We start from the raw sequence: 15,182 nt of genomic DNA on the forward strand, positions 1-15,182 counted from the left end.
CATGACATAATGACACACACACACACACACACACAGACACACACGCATACACACACACACACATACACACCTTCTAAATATGCAAATCTTCCGAATTCTTTTATCAAATCCGGAATTTACCGGAAGTTCCGCCGACTGCGAAATCCCCCTTTACCCACAAAGTCCCACCGTCAGCTATGAAGTAGAGCTCGTTAAATAAGGCGGATTTGTACCAGGATGGCAGTTTGCTTGGTTGGGTTAATTAGTGGATAGACGGATGGAGAAATTTATAAGTAGATGAGTGAATGTGTGAATGAATGAATGGATGAATGAATGTGTGAATGAATGAATGGATGGATGAATGAATGGATAGATGAATGAACATATTTTTGATAAGATTAACTAGTGAATGAATGGGTGGATGGATGGTTGAAAAAATGAACAAATAAATGAGTGGAATATATGAACCAGCACATCTCCAGATGACGAAACAATCAAACTAAACTCAAAGAAATTAACGAAAAAAAATTTAAAATATGCATGAAAAAATTTAAGTTCTGATTGGCTGACCTACATCTGAGGACCTCCCACTGCCATTTTTCTATATTTGTCGTCCAATCAGGATAGCTCTTGAAAGAGTGACCGACAATTTGCTCAAGGGAATGAAAAAATGTTGTATACCTCCTGTTTCAAAGTTTCAAAAATACTATTTTTTTTTACAATAACTGCTACTACTACTACTGCGGCTGCTGCTACTGTAGCTACTACTACTACTACTAAAATTAATAATGCTAAGAAGAACAAGAATAATAAAAATTACCGTTCATAAACAATATCCCGCTTAGCAAAGCAAATCTTGGGCATGTACCAGCTCAAACAAAACTGGGAATTTCTGACCGTTCCCGGCTCCTGATTGGTCGAAATGCACACGGCCACGGCCAGCTCTTCTCCCTTATTGGTCGTCTGGCTGGTTCCTTTATAGCCAATGAGAGTTGAAATTGAAAAAAGAAAAACAATCCATGGATAAATTTGACATTCGTAAAAAAACGCGTCAACAAAACAATGAAAATAAAAACAACAACAACAACAATAATAATAATAACCAATTTCCTTATCCTTGTTGAGTCCTCCCTCCTGCCACAAATAATCCCACAGGATCGATCCGTCAGAGTTGGGATCGAAATATAACATGCGGGACACCGTGTTGGAGTCCTGTTATTATTATTATTCGTATTGTTGTTCTAATTGGTGTAATTAATCAGTTAAATCAATCGACTAACTAGTCAACCAGTCATTTTATCAATCAATCAACCAGCCAACCAATCATGTTATCATTCAGTCAACCAGCCAACCAATCAAGTTATCATTCAGTCAACCAGCCAGTCAGCCCACCAAACTAATCTTACATTCATCAATCCAGCAACAGCGTAAGTACAATCCATCTCACTAATCTTCTGCCTAATCAGGACGCCAGAATAATTAGGGAAACTATTATCAGCACCATCACCGAGGTCCATAGCGTTATCATCAGCTAAATTTTGAAATCCCTCACTAAAAACGCCACCATTTTTATCCTCTGGACCCCCTTGACCGTTCTTAAATGTGAAAGTGATGCTGGCTTGTATGGGTTTTTCCGAAAGGTTTTCTATCGACCAATCAAAGATTGCACATGGTAGGCTTGAATCCTTTTGATTGGTTGGTTGGTTAGTTGATTGGTGGATGTGTAGGTAGATGAATAAACAAATGAATAAATGAATTAATTCAAATAAATATATCCTAACTTTATATTCTTTAGGCAAAAAAGGTGATGTCTGCTTGCATATTAGTCGGACCCCAAACTCTTCAATATTATAAACTGTCCATGAAAATGGATAGAGGGCATGGTAGACGCCATTTTCTTTTGGGAAATCCCACTTCCAGGATTTTAGGACATTTTTTGGTGGCCGGTTTGGACTGAGAACGTTCTGGTATACAGTCTTGTTGTCTTGTCTTAAGGTTAGGATGAACTGAAAAGACAACACTCATTTATCCAAGCAATTCAAACTATCATTCATTCAGTCCATCCACTAACTTGATCAGCATGAACCACATCATAATTGTAGATTCCGGGTCTCATTTGAAATCGGCAAAACTCCCCCTTGGAACCTCGGCCAATGGTGCCACCACCTATGCCGCCAATTGGAGCACCTAACAATAATAATTATTATTAGCATCATTATGCTTAAAAATAGAATTAAATTAAATAAATTACCATATATAGGTTTCCAGTCAACCATATTGAAGTTATCTATAAACAATCTTTTTCCTCTCCTCCTCTGCCTGTACCAATGTTTTGTGTACCTGGAGTACAGGTGGGAATTACATAATTACACATTTGAAAACCTGTGTCTTGCATTAGACACTAATTTTAGTAAATAAAATTTTTTAAAAACACTATTGAAACTCAATAGGCATTTTTTGAACAGGAATTTTAAGTTTTATTTTTACCTAAAGAAGAAGCCAACATGTTTGTAGACATGTTTCAGCCGGGGACGTTTGAATGGCCGACATTTTTTCGTGTGTACGTAATCAAAACCCAATCTATAACCGTAATCCGGCAACCCGGCAATTTTAGGCAGGGGCTCCGTTGACAACCACGGACGCTCCTGTTCAAGGCTCTCATAATTACTTAAAAATAAATTCGGACTGTCAACCATATTTGAGTGAGCCATACTTTAATTAGTAGCGTTTCCGTCTAAATGGCGCCTTATGAAACAGTTGGTCATTGCCCGGCAACGCTTGCCAGCTGATTTTTTAACTCGGACTAGAAACACCTGAGTGATTTAAAACTTAAGTTAACTTTTAAAATTTAGTTTTAAGTGAAAAATAAACTTAAGAAACAATAATAAAAATTGTTTGGCGTTTCTTTTGAAAGGCTAAAACATTTTAAATGTAATTAAAACTGAAATATTAAAATTTAAAAATACTTAATTGTAAAATAAAAAAAAACGTTAGAAATATTTTTTTTGAAAATAAAATTATAAATCTATTTGATCTTTATATATTTATGTATCTCCTTTGTAATTGCCATACTGTTTTGCCTAATTGGTGCGCAGATTTGCGAATAAACTCCTCGAATTTCATCATTCCGCGCAACATTTCCCTATAAAAGGTGGGGACGTTTTTAACTTAAATGTTACTTTGAGTTAAAATTGCAAAAAAATCATGTAAACAATGTTTATTTAAAACTCATTTGCTGAGTTTGGCTTACACGACGTGTCACATTTTTCGCCAATTCAATCCAAAATTTCGTTTTCAATTGAGAAATGTTTTTTATGTCGTAAAAAATGAATTAGTTCGTTAATGGAAGAAAGTTTCCGATTTATTCGTGATTTAAATTTGCGGAGTGAAAATATGTGTAGCAGCAATTCATGTACTCAACAAATTAGCGATAATAAACGAAACCTGATTATGTCCAATAATTATTTTTCTAATCCACCCCCGACAGCCACGTTGGCGTCCGAGTTAGCGACAACTAGCAACGACCTAATTTCCGAGATGGCTCGCAGAAAGAAATCACGAAAGCCCCCACCGAAGAGGAAAGTCATCCAACCACTGGACATTGTATTTAACTGCCCATTCTGTAATCACGAAAAGTCTTGTGATGTTAAATTGTTAGTGTGGCCACGCATTAATTAATTTTTTTTCCAATAATTTATTAAAATCTCTTCTAAATTTTCTACTAAAACAGGTAACAATAACTCAATTTTAACTATTCTGAGTTTAAAATGTTTAAAAATGAACTTAAATAAACTTTTTCATTTATAATTTTTGAATATTCTTCCCCAGGGACCATACCAGGAAAACTGGATACATCAGCTGTAACGTCTGCCTAGAGGATTACCAGACTCCCATAAATGCACTCTCTGAACCTGTTGATGTCTATGGTGATTGGATTGATGCTTGTGAATCTGCCAACTCGTAGTCTCTGCTCTCTCTCTCTCTCTCTCTCTCTCTCTCTCTCTCTCTCTCTCTCTCTTTCTCTAGTTACTAATTTCTCTTTCACTATCCTAATATCACTTCTTCTCTGTAGCATTTTTCCCTTTCTTTCCTTCTACTAATAGCTTTTCAAGCTTTCAATTACTTTATGTTTCTTAAATATCTCTCTCTATCTCTCTCTCTCTCTCTCTTACCTGTACACATTTATTTATTCACAATCCCCTTGACTTGCAAGCATGCACAATGTAAAAATGACTATTACGAAAAATTTAATTACAAAAATTGATTTCAAAGGTTTATTTTTAGTTTATATGGTTTATGTGTGTGTAATATATATATATATATATATATATATATATATATATATATATATATATATATATTTGAGAATGTTCGTACTTCCATATATATTAATATGTAATGTATGTATGTTTGTCATATGAGATTTTTTCAATTTTATTAAAGTCTTAATGAATAAAAGTATCACCTAAATTTTTTTTCTGACTTGTTATTAATGAATGGGTACTGCTGCTTAATTGGCTTAATTATGATATTTATAATTACTTATGTAATTATTATTATAATAATTATATTTGTGATGTAATGATAATTATAGAGTAGAAATTATTATTTATTGTAGAGCAATTTGATGTAACCAATAGGCGGTAATAAATAACCAGGCGTCATTGTACCTAATCAATGATACCCAATGTATATCATAGCCACCTAGTTCTGATATATATTTGATGTAATGAAATGGTTTTTTGTTGATGGCTTAAAATGATGATGACGACAACAGTGAATATTATACCGATTGTAACGAGTGAATAGGATGATTGATTGCAGAGTTAGATTGATATGATACTAATTTCAATCAATCCTCGTTTGTACTGTAGTCTCTCCATCCCTTATGGGTGGGGCAGATATGATACTAATTTGAATTCGGAATTTTTATCGTTGCTTTGTTTCGCTCAGACATGGTATTATGTACATTGTAATCCTATTAAAACAACTTTATATATTTATTGATATACTAGAAAATAATTATATGTATAGGTGTGCGTATGTATATGAGTTTTTGTGTGCATACATGTAACATTTTTTAGTTTTTCCCCGTTGTTCATAATATATATTAGTTTTAATATTCTTATCCTAGTTAATAAAACGTAATGTCAATCAATTGCTTAATTTTCAGCTGAGTTATTGGTCATTTGGTTGGTTAATTGATTTATTGATTAATTGGTTAGTTGATTTACTGATTGTTTAGTTATTTGAGTCGTTCTATATAGAGTTATATAAGGATATATATATATATGTATAAAGTTTTATATGGCTATATAAGGTTTTATATAGTTACATTGGATTATATAGGGATATATAGAGTTATATAAAGTTGCATATAGTCATATAGGGTTGTACATCGTGTGGTTTGTATTGTAAATAATTGAGGACTTGGTTAGTTTTTCAGATTTTATTTATCCAGTTTACTTTTAGTTTGCAGGTTTTTACTTAAGTTTAGTTTTACGCGCTATTTAATTGTTGTACTACTTCAAAAGTTTAATTAAATGAGTTTTTTTTGATTATTGCGGGATGAAAGTTTTGGGATTGATCAGGTTTTTTTTTCTAAAATACTAAATTTATTTTAACGTGTCTGTTGAATCGATGGATAAATCCTAAATTAAATTGAATTATTGAATTGATTTGAATCATGAAAAAGCTGATTTTTAAACAATAATTTTTTGGTTTGGGTCGTTGATCAGTTGGTTATTTAATTATAAATCTTAAATATTAAAAAAATTACAACACAAAACAGTGGTGGCAAAGACAGCTGCTTCAATATGATGAAATGTGTAGAGTTGGGGCATGAAATTGTCGCCCTTGCCAATCTTTACCCTCCTAATTCTGGTCAGATCTCAAGATTTTCAATATTGGTTTTTTTTTTATTTTATTATAAAAAAAGACTAATTGACTTATTTTAGTTAATATTAAATTAGTTAATATTAAATCAATTATTTATAAAAAAAACTTGCCCAATTTACTCAAAACCTAGTTAAAATTTAATTTATAGATCATGTTGCCTCATTAACATAATTTATTTATTTATTAATTTGAAATAATAGTTAATTTATTTTTAATGTCAAGGTGAGCTGGACAGCTATATGTATCAGTCAGTTGGCCATGAAATCATTGATTTATATTCTAAAGCTATGCAACTGCCATTATTCAGGTTTCTATGTTATAATAATTATTATTTTTATTTATTACTGTTGTTATTATTATTATTATTATTATTATTATAGTATTATTAATATTATTTAGGCGCCCTATTTTAGGCAAGTCTCAATTGATAACAGCAGAGTACAAAGAGACTATCGATGATGAGGTAGAAGATTTATACATGCTGTTAAAAGAAGTAATGGTAGGTGTGGAAATAGTATTACAAATAATAATTATATAATTTTTTAATAATAATATTAATATTATTATTTACTAATAATATTGATGTGTCTTTTAAATGTATATAGCACTGCTTTAATGCATTTTATTTTTCGTAATGTCATCAGTTAGAATTGATTGATTGTTTATTTAAAAATTGTATTTTATTATATATATAAACACACATATATATATATATTATACTTTATTATTATAATTATTTATAATTTATTTTTAGGAATCCATCGAAATAGAAGCAGTCTCAGTTGGAGCCATTTTGTCTGAGTATCAAAATTGTAGGGTTGAACATGTGTCAGTTGACCTTTTTATTTAAAGTTCATCATTCATAATTAAGAGTGATAATAATAATTATTATTCATAATTATCGGTTATAGTAATTACCATTAAGGTCGAATAATAATTTTCGAATAATTTAATTACTCGCGAAAGATGTCGCAGGTTGAATTTGAAGCCGTTATGCCTGCTTTGGCAGAGGGATCAGTTGAGCTTGTTGGATGAGATGATTGATTCTAACATACAGGCTGTGATCGTTAAAGTTGCTTCTTTGGGTAATGTTATTATTATTTGTATTGTTTCGTTGATAATAATTTTAATAATAATAATAATGATATTTTTGATTAATTTTTTTCAAAGGTCTCAATGAAGCCCACCTGTTAAAATCATTGTCCGAGATGAGAGAACACCTCGTCGAGATGGTACAATCATCTCTCTCTCTCTCTCTCTCTCTCTCTCTCTCTCTCTTGATTACATATAAAATAATTTAAATTAAATTTAAAATAATAATAATAAAAATGAGTTTAATTTTTATTGTTCGTTATTTATAATTATTGATAATAATTTTTGTTTTGGATCAGAATAAAAAGTACGGACTGAATGTGTGTGGGGAAGGTGGTGAGTACGAAACGATAACACTGGACTGTCCACTGTTTAAGAGTTATAAAATTAAGCTGTAAATAAATTCGTTATTTTTCTATTATTATTATTATTATTATTGCCGTTGTTGTACCTGTTGCTATAAACTGTTAAATTTATAAAATTATTACATAAAATTATTGAAATTAAATAATTATTATTCTCAATAAATTATAACCTAGGTAACTTTTGCCACATCTATCGGGACATTTGCTATGTGCTATTACAGTTGATGTATTTATATTTTCGCATTTGTTTATTTTTATTTTCAAAACAGGGATGAAGTTAGGCCAGTACTACATACGCCAGACCCTTACACGCCAGTGGCCTACGTTTCCATCCTCAAAAGCTCCCTACTGCCTAAATCATTAACATAATTTATGCTAATTAAGTCCTAAATTTTTCATAAATTAAATACTCGATTTGATATGTTTAGATTAAGACTCTTTTTAACTTTGGACAAATTTATTATTAGTAGGTTATTCATGCTTATGTATTCAAATTCGTTAGGCCAATTTTGATTTATTATTGTTATTATCATTATTATTCTTTATTATTATTCTTTATTATTATTATTATTATTTGTTTATATGACACATGAAAAAGAATAGTTTTTTTCCCTTCGTGTGAGGCGTGGTTTTTAGAAATTTTTGGCAAGGTTACTACTGCAGTTATTTTTATTGTTGTTGTTGTTGATTGTGTTGTTGTTGTTTGTTGTTATTAATGACATTAGCATTAAACTTTTTTCAAGCTAATAAATAAAATTGGACATATGGACGATCGGTTATTCTCGTTCGTCAGTTATATCATCAATCTTTTTGTTATTATCGCTATTGTTGCTGTTGTTGTTATTGCTGTTGTTGTTATTGCTGTTGTTGTTATTGTTGTTGTTGTTGTTGTTTTGTCTTCTTTTTAATATTCCGATTGAATAGTAACTGGCCGAAATGAACTCTTGAGGTAAACACGGACATACAGAGGTCGCCAACAATTAATGCGTTTGTACGTGCGCGTGTGTGTTTGTGTGTGTGTGTGTTTGTACGTGTGTTAAGTCATCTTCATCTCTACTGAGGTTTATTTGTTTATTTATTTTTCATTTTTTTTTTATGAGAAAAAAATCACGCCATAACTCCTTGGCTACACACTTGCCAGATTTTAATTTATCTCATAATGGAATGATGATGAGGACGTGATGATAACGACTGTGGTGACGACGATGACGCAGCTGCCGTGGCTGTTCTGTTGATGATGATGATGGTGATGTGACAAAAAATAATCATTTTGAAATGGATGGTAATAATGATAGCAAAGATGATGATGATAAAAATGAATTATTATTGTTATTATTAACTTTATTATTATTGTTATTATATTATGTTTTATAATTATATTCATACTTTAATTTTCTCAGGGAAACTCTTTCAAATTACTTTATCAAGGGAATCAATTTATGACGAATAATTATTTATGTGTATGTATGCGTGTGTGTGTGTGTGTGTATGTTAAAATTCTTCATTTTTAAACGGTAAATAATATAATAATATCAATAATTCCTGCTAGTACATAGTTATCAATTGAATGTGACATTATATATATATATATAGATATGTATGTATATATATATATATATATGTGTGTGTGTGTATTTGTTTGTGTGTTTGTTTGTGTAGTAGTAGTAGTAGTAGTAAGTCGTAGGGTGGTTATAGTAATGATACTGGGTGGTCCAATTAAATTTCATCTGGGCATAAATAACAAGAGGCATTTATTTCTATTTATTCGTTTGGTACTATACCATTATTAACTGCCAATGTGTGTTTGTACGTGTGCGTGCGTTTGTGTGTGTGTGTGTGCACGTATGTGATGCGTCTGTTGCCGTGTTGTTGTTGTTTATTCATTATTAATGATGATCTAACAGTGTAAATGTAAATAAATACTTCCCACTTTCTCACCACTCCCTCTCTCTCTATCTTTCTCTCTCCTCCTCTCTCTTACTCCCTCTTCCTCTCTCTCCGTTTCTCCTTCTTCTGTTTCTCACTTATTTGAAAGCATTCTCTAATTTTGTCTATCGCCGATAACATTTGTTAAACTTTCATAAATTTATTTATTTATTTAAAGTAAAACCAGAAACCCACAGGGCTTGTGCGGCAACCTTCATAAATATATATATATATATATATATATATATATATATATATATATATATATATATATATATATATATATATATATATCTTCTCCCTCTCTCTTTCTTTCTCTCTCTCTCTCTCTCTATATATATATATATATATATCCTTTTCTCTCTTTCTCTCTCTCTCTCTCTCCCTCCCTCTATATATATATATATATATTTTATGATGTATTGCGCAATTGTCTGACTGGCCGTTTTTAAGTTACGTTAAAGAAATTGAAACCTTGATTTTTATTCATTTTTATCGTTCATTCGCTCATTGGTTCATTCATTCACTCATCCACACATCTGTCTATCTGTCTGTCTGTTTATCTATCTGTCTATCTATCTATTTGTCTATCTATCAATTCATCCATTCAACAATGCATTCATTCATCCATCCACACATCTATCTGTCTGTCTGTCTATCTATCTATCTTTCTGTCTATCTATCTATCTATCTATCTATCTATCTATCTATCTATCTATCTATCTATCTATCTATCTATCTATCTATCTATCTATCTATCTATCTATCAATTCATCCATTCAACAATGCATTCATTTATTCATCCATCCATCAATCCACCTCATTCGCAGACGCCAAAAATCTAACATTAAATTTTTTCCGGGGCGTGTGAGAGAGAAACTTGAAAAAATAAATTAATAATAATATAAATAATAATAATTTTTGTGTCAAACTACGCCTTTTAGGTACAATCAATACGGTAACGAAAAAGTAAGAAAGAGAGAGAGAGAAAAAAAAGAGAGAGAGAGGATGAAGTAAGAGAGAAAAAAGAAAGGGGAGGAAGTAAGAAAGAGAGAGAGTGAAAGAAAGAAAGTGAAAGAGAGAGAGAGAGAGAGGAGGAAGAGATGAAGGAGAAAAACATGACCGTCGCCTATGACAAAGAAAACAGATATACCTCACGTAAAATACCCGGTGTATATGCGTACACTGAAATTATTTCGTACACAAGTTGATGTATGTGTATAGCTACATGGTGTGTATGCATAATTACATATTTGTATGTTTACATATTTGTTTGTATATGCGTAGATGTATGTATGTATGTATATTTATATATTTGTTTGTATATACTTAGATGTTTGTATTCACATGGTATGTATGTATGTATATTTTTAAATATTTGTTTGTAAACACGTAGAATGGGCACATGTATGTATGGGTGATATATAAATACATATACATTTATAATGGAACAACTGTGATGATAATAAAAATGAAAAGGAATAATAACAACAACAATAATAATAATAGCAAAAAAAAAGAGAATAAATACGTACGTAACGATGACGTCATTATGCGTGGGTGATATCCATTGTTCAGGATGACTGTTGATGTTTTTGTTATGATGCAGATTGCAGCTTGCTTTACTCGGTTCTCTGCATGATGTGCTTACAATATTGGCAACTTTTTGCTCTGTCTGTCTGTCTGTCTGTATCTTTTTCTGTCTGTCCGTTTGTCTGTCTGTTGGTTTTTGTCTCTATGTAGCTTTTATCCTTTCTTCTTTCTTTCTTTATTTCTCTCTTTCTCACTCTCTCTCTTTCTTTTTTCATTTTTATCTTCCTTACTTCATTTTTCTCTGTCTGTTTTTTTTTTTTTGTTCATCTCTCTCTCTCTCTCTCTCTCTTGCCTCTTTTTCTCTCGTCTCTTCTCCCTCCTCTCTCTTTTTAATTAGTTCATTTAATTATCAAGGTTTATTCGGTTTATAATATATGCGTAATTTAAAGTAAAGCACTGATATGTTTGTGCGCGTGTATTTATGTATGTGTATATGTGTGTGTGTGTATCTGTTTGAGTGCGTGCGTGTGTCACATGACAGGTTAGAAAAAATTAAAAATCCGTATAATTTAGAATCCTCAAGTGCAGACAGATAAACGATGTAATTAGATAATTAGATTTTTATTATTTTTAGGAATAATAATAATAATAATAAGAAAATACTAATTACCTTATTATTTTTATTACAAATTTTTTATTATCAGCATTTTTTAAATTCACTTAAACAAACAAGACCACGGTGTCTGTCTGTACGTGCGTATGTACGTGCGTATGTATACGTGTGTACGCGTTTAAACTGTATCTACATATAAATGCACGTTGAAAGCGGGTTAACGTAATTCAAACATGAAGAAAAATAACGAAAAAAAAGACCATTTCATAATGAAAATTTTTGTCACAAATTTTTGCGTGCAACTGACCTAGTTGCATTCATTAACTCCAAACTTTCGGCCAATCGGAAGAGAGCCCGGAAATTTTCATCAATGGATGCGTACGCACTGACCTAGTAAACAACGCAGACTCCACCCATCTTCATCCTGGTTGGATGACTTAGTTATATTCGCTCTAATTTCCCGCCAATCGCGCTCAGTTTACCTGAAGAATACGGTTACTTAGTAAAAGTTGAGAGCTGTAACTTTGCGTCGCGTAATAATAACAAAGCGTACCTTAACGTTCACTCGGTTAATGCTCGTTTCCTAAATAGCCGTAACAATATTAATAATTATATTATTAATATTATAATAACTATATCATTAATATTACCATAGCCAAATATTATAGCTATAATATTTATTATTTTTATTATGAAATTATGTTTTTTTTTATTTTTGTTTTTTGTAACAGTGGGATAGTTAAAGAATAAGGATGGACTTTTAAGAAAAACCTTTCTAGACGAATTTTGGCCTATATAAAAAGTTATTTTTTTCAGCAATATATATATATATATATATTATTGTTATTAAGGCATAATAACATAATAAAAAAAATTATTACATATAATAATATATACATTTATATATGAATGTTTCAATGTGCTAACGCATTTTTTATGTATGTGTGTACGTAAGTATGTGTGTATATACGAAGCTACAAGCGACACGGATTCGTACGTACATATACTAATTCTATATGCGTAATTATATCTAATGTATCCGTATAGTATCTGTGTATAATTAGTATCCATTGATATATTATTACGGTCTTTTGTATGTGTGTATCAAACATAGAAAACGAGAAACTTTTTTGAATCTTTTTATACATACATACATACGTACGTACGTACGTACGTACATACATACATACATACATACATACACACATACATACATACATACATACATACATACATACATTCATGAATACATACATATATACATACATAAACATATGCATATATACTTGCATACATACATACATATATATACAGTTGGACTGATTAGAGTCTGGCCTAATATTATTATAAAAGTCTACGGTTATTGTTTAGTACTTATTCTAAAATTTCATTTTCGTAGTGATTTTTTGCAAAGTTTGCAGTAAATTTGTGGTCAATTACCGATAATTAATGTTAATCAATGCCAATTAGTGGTCAGTTTATGTTAATTAGCTACTAATTTACAATATTTAGTTGTTAATTGACGTTTATTTATCAAAACTTGTAATCAATTTGTGACAGTTAGTCCTTAGTTTATGGCAAATTAGTGTTATTTATGCCTAATTGACAGTCAATTAGTATTTAATTAACGGTTAATTAGAGATGTATTGAGACAAACAACTGTCGTTTGGACGTTTTCTTTCGTTGTCAGGCAGACCTTATAATCAAAATTTGCTTTCCGTGACATTTTTTTCCACAAAGTTTCACTTTGTCTATGAAGCAGTTGCCATAGTAACTTGGCAAAAATTCGATGATACATATTATAGATATATAGATACGTATAAATAGAAGACTTCAAATTTTGAAGTTTTTTTTTGTCGAGTTTTTTTTTGTTACGCTTGCCATTTTTCGGTTAGTCATGCAATTTTCAGTCATTTGATTTTAGTTAAAATCTCATTTATTGTTTTTTTTATTTCCGAATTTTTTTTTTCTTTGTTAATTAACTCAATTATTTATTTGATTTTTATCACGAATGTCGTTTCTACTCATAAAATAACAACAACAATAATAATGATAACAGTAGCAGTAGTTATACATCTTAAATCATCTCTAATATGAACAGATTAAAAGAAGATTGAGATATAAATCGCGAAAGAAAGATTGATCTTCTGACGTCATCATCTACGTCACCGTCACGTGAGCGAGTCGGTGAGCAGTGCGGACATTTGTCAAAATTAACAACACCAAGAGCGACAACACTCTGGGCAGGTAGGTTAGGTATTTGTGTGTTGTCTAGTGGTTTTGTATTGTTTGTTACGATATTATACTGTATTGTATTGTATTGTTTTGTATATCGAGTTGTATTGCATTTAGTATCGAATTGTATCTAACTATTTTGAATTTCCTCGAATTGTGTTTCATTTCGTTTAGTATCGAAATGTATCGAAATTGTATCGAGTTGTACCGTACCTACTGTTTCGAATTTTATTTTGGTATCGAATTGTATCGATCTTTTTTTTTTGTATTGTATCGACTTGCATCACGTCGTCTCGTCTCGTCTCGTCTCGTATTGTTTGGTCCCGTTTCGTATATAATCGACATATATAATGTCGGACTTTGTAATCATCGAAGATTTTGAAAAAAAGTTGGGTCATAAAAACGCGTTTTTTAAATAAATAAAAATCGAATCGATCGTTTTTATTGTCTTTTTTTAGGGGAGGCTCTTTCTTATTTAGTATCTTTTTTTTTGTCAAAAACAACGCTAATTTCGATCATAATAAATGTAATTGTTTCCAGCATAAAAATGCAAAGAAATTTTAATTGATGTTACGATGACGTGTATGTATAAAATAATTTTTCGCTAAATAAAAAAAATTAATTATTTCTTCTGCGTTCGCGTTTTTTATTATGTTATAATTATGGTTATAAAAACGTATATTATTATTATTGCTGTTATCACCATCTATCTATCTATACATTCGTTCATTCATTCATTCATTCATATATTCGTCCATTCATTTACCGAACCATTCATTCGCCCACCTATCCATGGATACTTCCTTCCGTCTATCCATTCATTAATTCATCCATCCATCCATTCATTTATTCACCTACTTATCCATCCAACTATCCATAATTTCTATTAAAAATTTGAAAAAAAAACAGATTCATGGGCTTTCCCTAGCACCACAATGACGTAATCAAATTTTACCGGACGTGACGTAATAATGGGCCAAATAAAAGCACGCACCTACACACACATACACACACGCACATTCATACATATACACGCACACATACATACACACACACACATATACACACGCCCCCCCCCACACACACACATACAAACAAACATAAATATATACACATAACACTCTAATAAAATATAGTAGGTAGAGAGAAATAGAGAGATAGATAGAGAGAGAGAGGAGAGAGAGAAGATAAGTAGGTAGATGGAAAAGTTGATAAATGTTTAATAGGGGGGAACTTTTTATTCTTCGAAACGGTATCATGTAAGTAAATAACAAAATGGCGGTTTTTAAACTAGGAAAAACCCCGTAAACATTGATTAAAAGAATGAATAAATGAGTGAGTGAATGAGCGAATAAATGAACGAACGAACGAATGAATAAACGAATGAATGAATGAGTGAATGAAGGAACAATCGAATGAATGGAACGCTCTCACTGTGGTTAAATCAAAATGGCACCGAAGATATGATAGGCTAAGATGAAATAAATAAATAAAAAACATCAGCCATAGAAATCGAAATTGAATGCACTAAACAATATGGG

At 31.0% G+C, this 15,182-nt stretch overlaps 3 protein-coding genes across 3 annotated transcripts in view; 2 read left to right on the plus strand and 1 right to left on the minus strand.

The window, feature by feature from the left end:
- Window positions 1-2,690, minus strand: part of HELRODRAFT_177051 (hypothetical protein) — a gene marked incomplete at both ends in the record, with an annotated part of 6,468 nt that extends 3,778 nt beyond the window's left edge. Inside the window, 8 exons of the mRNA XM_009025259.1 lie at window positions 554-663; window positions 800-953; window positions 1,083-1,191; window positions 1,539-1,664; window positions 1,761-1,985; window positions 2,051-2,166; window positions 2,231-2,319; window positions 2,467-2,690. Of these exons, the coding sequence (XP_009023507.1) occupies window positions 554-663; window positions 800-953; window positions 1,083-1,191; window positions 1,539-1,664; window positions 1,761-1,985; window positions 2,051-2,166; window positions 2,231-2,319; window positions 2,467-2,690 (1,153 nt within the window). The remainder of the gene's footprint in view (window positions 1-553; window positions 664-799; window positions 954-1,082; window positions 1,192-1,538; window positions 1,665-1,760; window positions 1,986-2,050; window positions 2,167-2,230; window positions 2,320-2,466) is intronic.
- Window positions 2,691-3,516: 826 nt separating this feature from the next.
- On the plus strand, window positions 3,517-3,943 carry HELRODRAFT_84564 (hypothetical protein; the record flags this gene model as incomplete). Its single annotated transcript, XM_009025090.1, has 2 exons — window positions 3,517-3,632; window positions 3,808-3,943. The coding sequence occupies 2 exons, from the start codon at window positions 3,517-3,519 to the stop codon at window positions 3,941-3,943; spliced, it is 252 nt and encodes an 83-aa protein (XP_009023338.1).
- Window positions 3,944-5,547: 1,604 nt separating this feature from the next.
- HELRODRAFT_192994 (hypothetical protein) lies at window positions 5,548-8,045 on the plus strand (the record flags this gene model as incomplete). The annotated part of the gene is made up of 9 exons (XM_009025260.1): window positions 5,548-5,570; window positions 5,771-5,862; window positions 6,100-6,184; window positions 6,277-6,376; window positions 6,632-6,705; window positions 6,844-6,962; window positions 7,048-7,109; window positions 7,269-7,363; window positions 7,604-8,045. 9 exons carry the CDS (start codon window positions 5,548-5,550, stop codon window positions 7,701-7,703), a joined length of 750 nt encoding a protein of 249 aa, XP_009023508.1. The 3' UTR covers window positions 7,704-8,045.
- Between the last annotated feature and the right edge of the window lie 7,137 nt (window positions 8,046-15,182).

The sequence above is a fragment of the Helobdella robusta genome (assembly GCF_000326865.2).
Source record: "Helobdella robusta unplaced genomic scaffold HELROscaffold_40, whole genome shotgun sequence".
NCBI classification, from domain to species: domain Eukaryota; kingdom Metazoa; phylum Annelida; class Clitellata; order Rhynchobdellida; family Glossiphoniidae; genus Helobdella; species Helobdella robusta.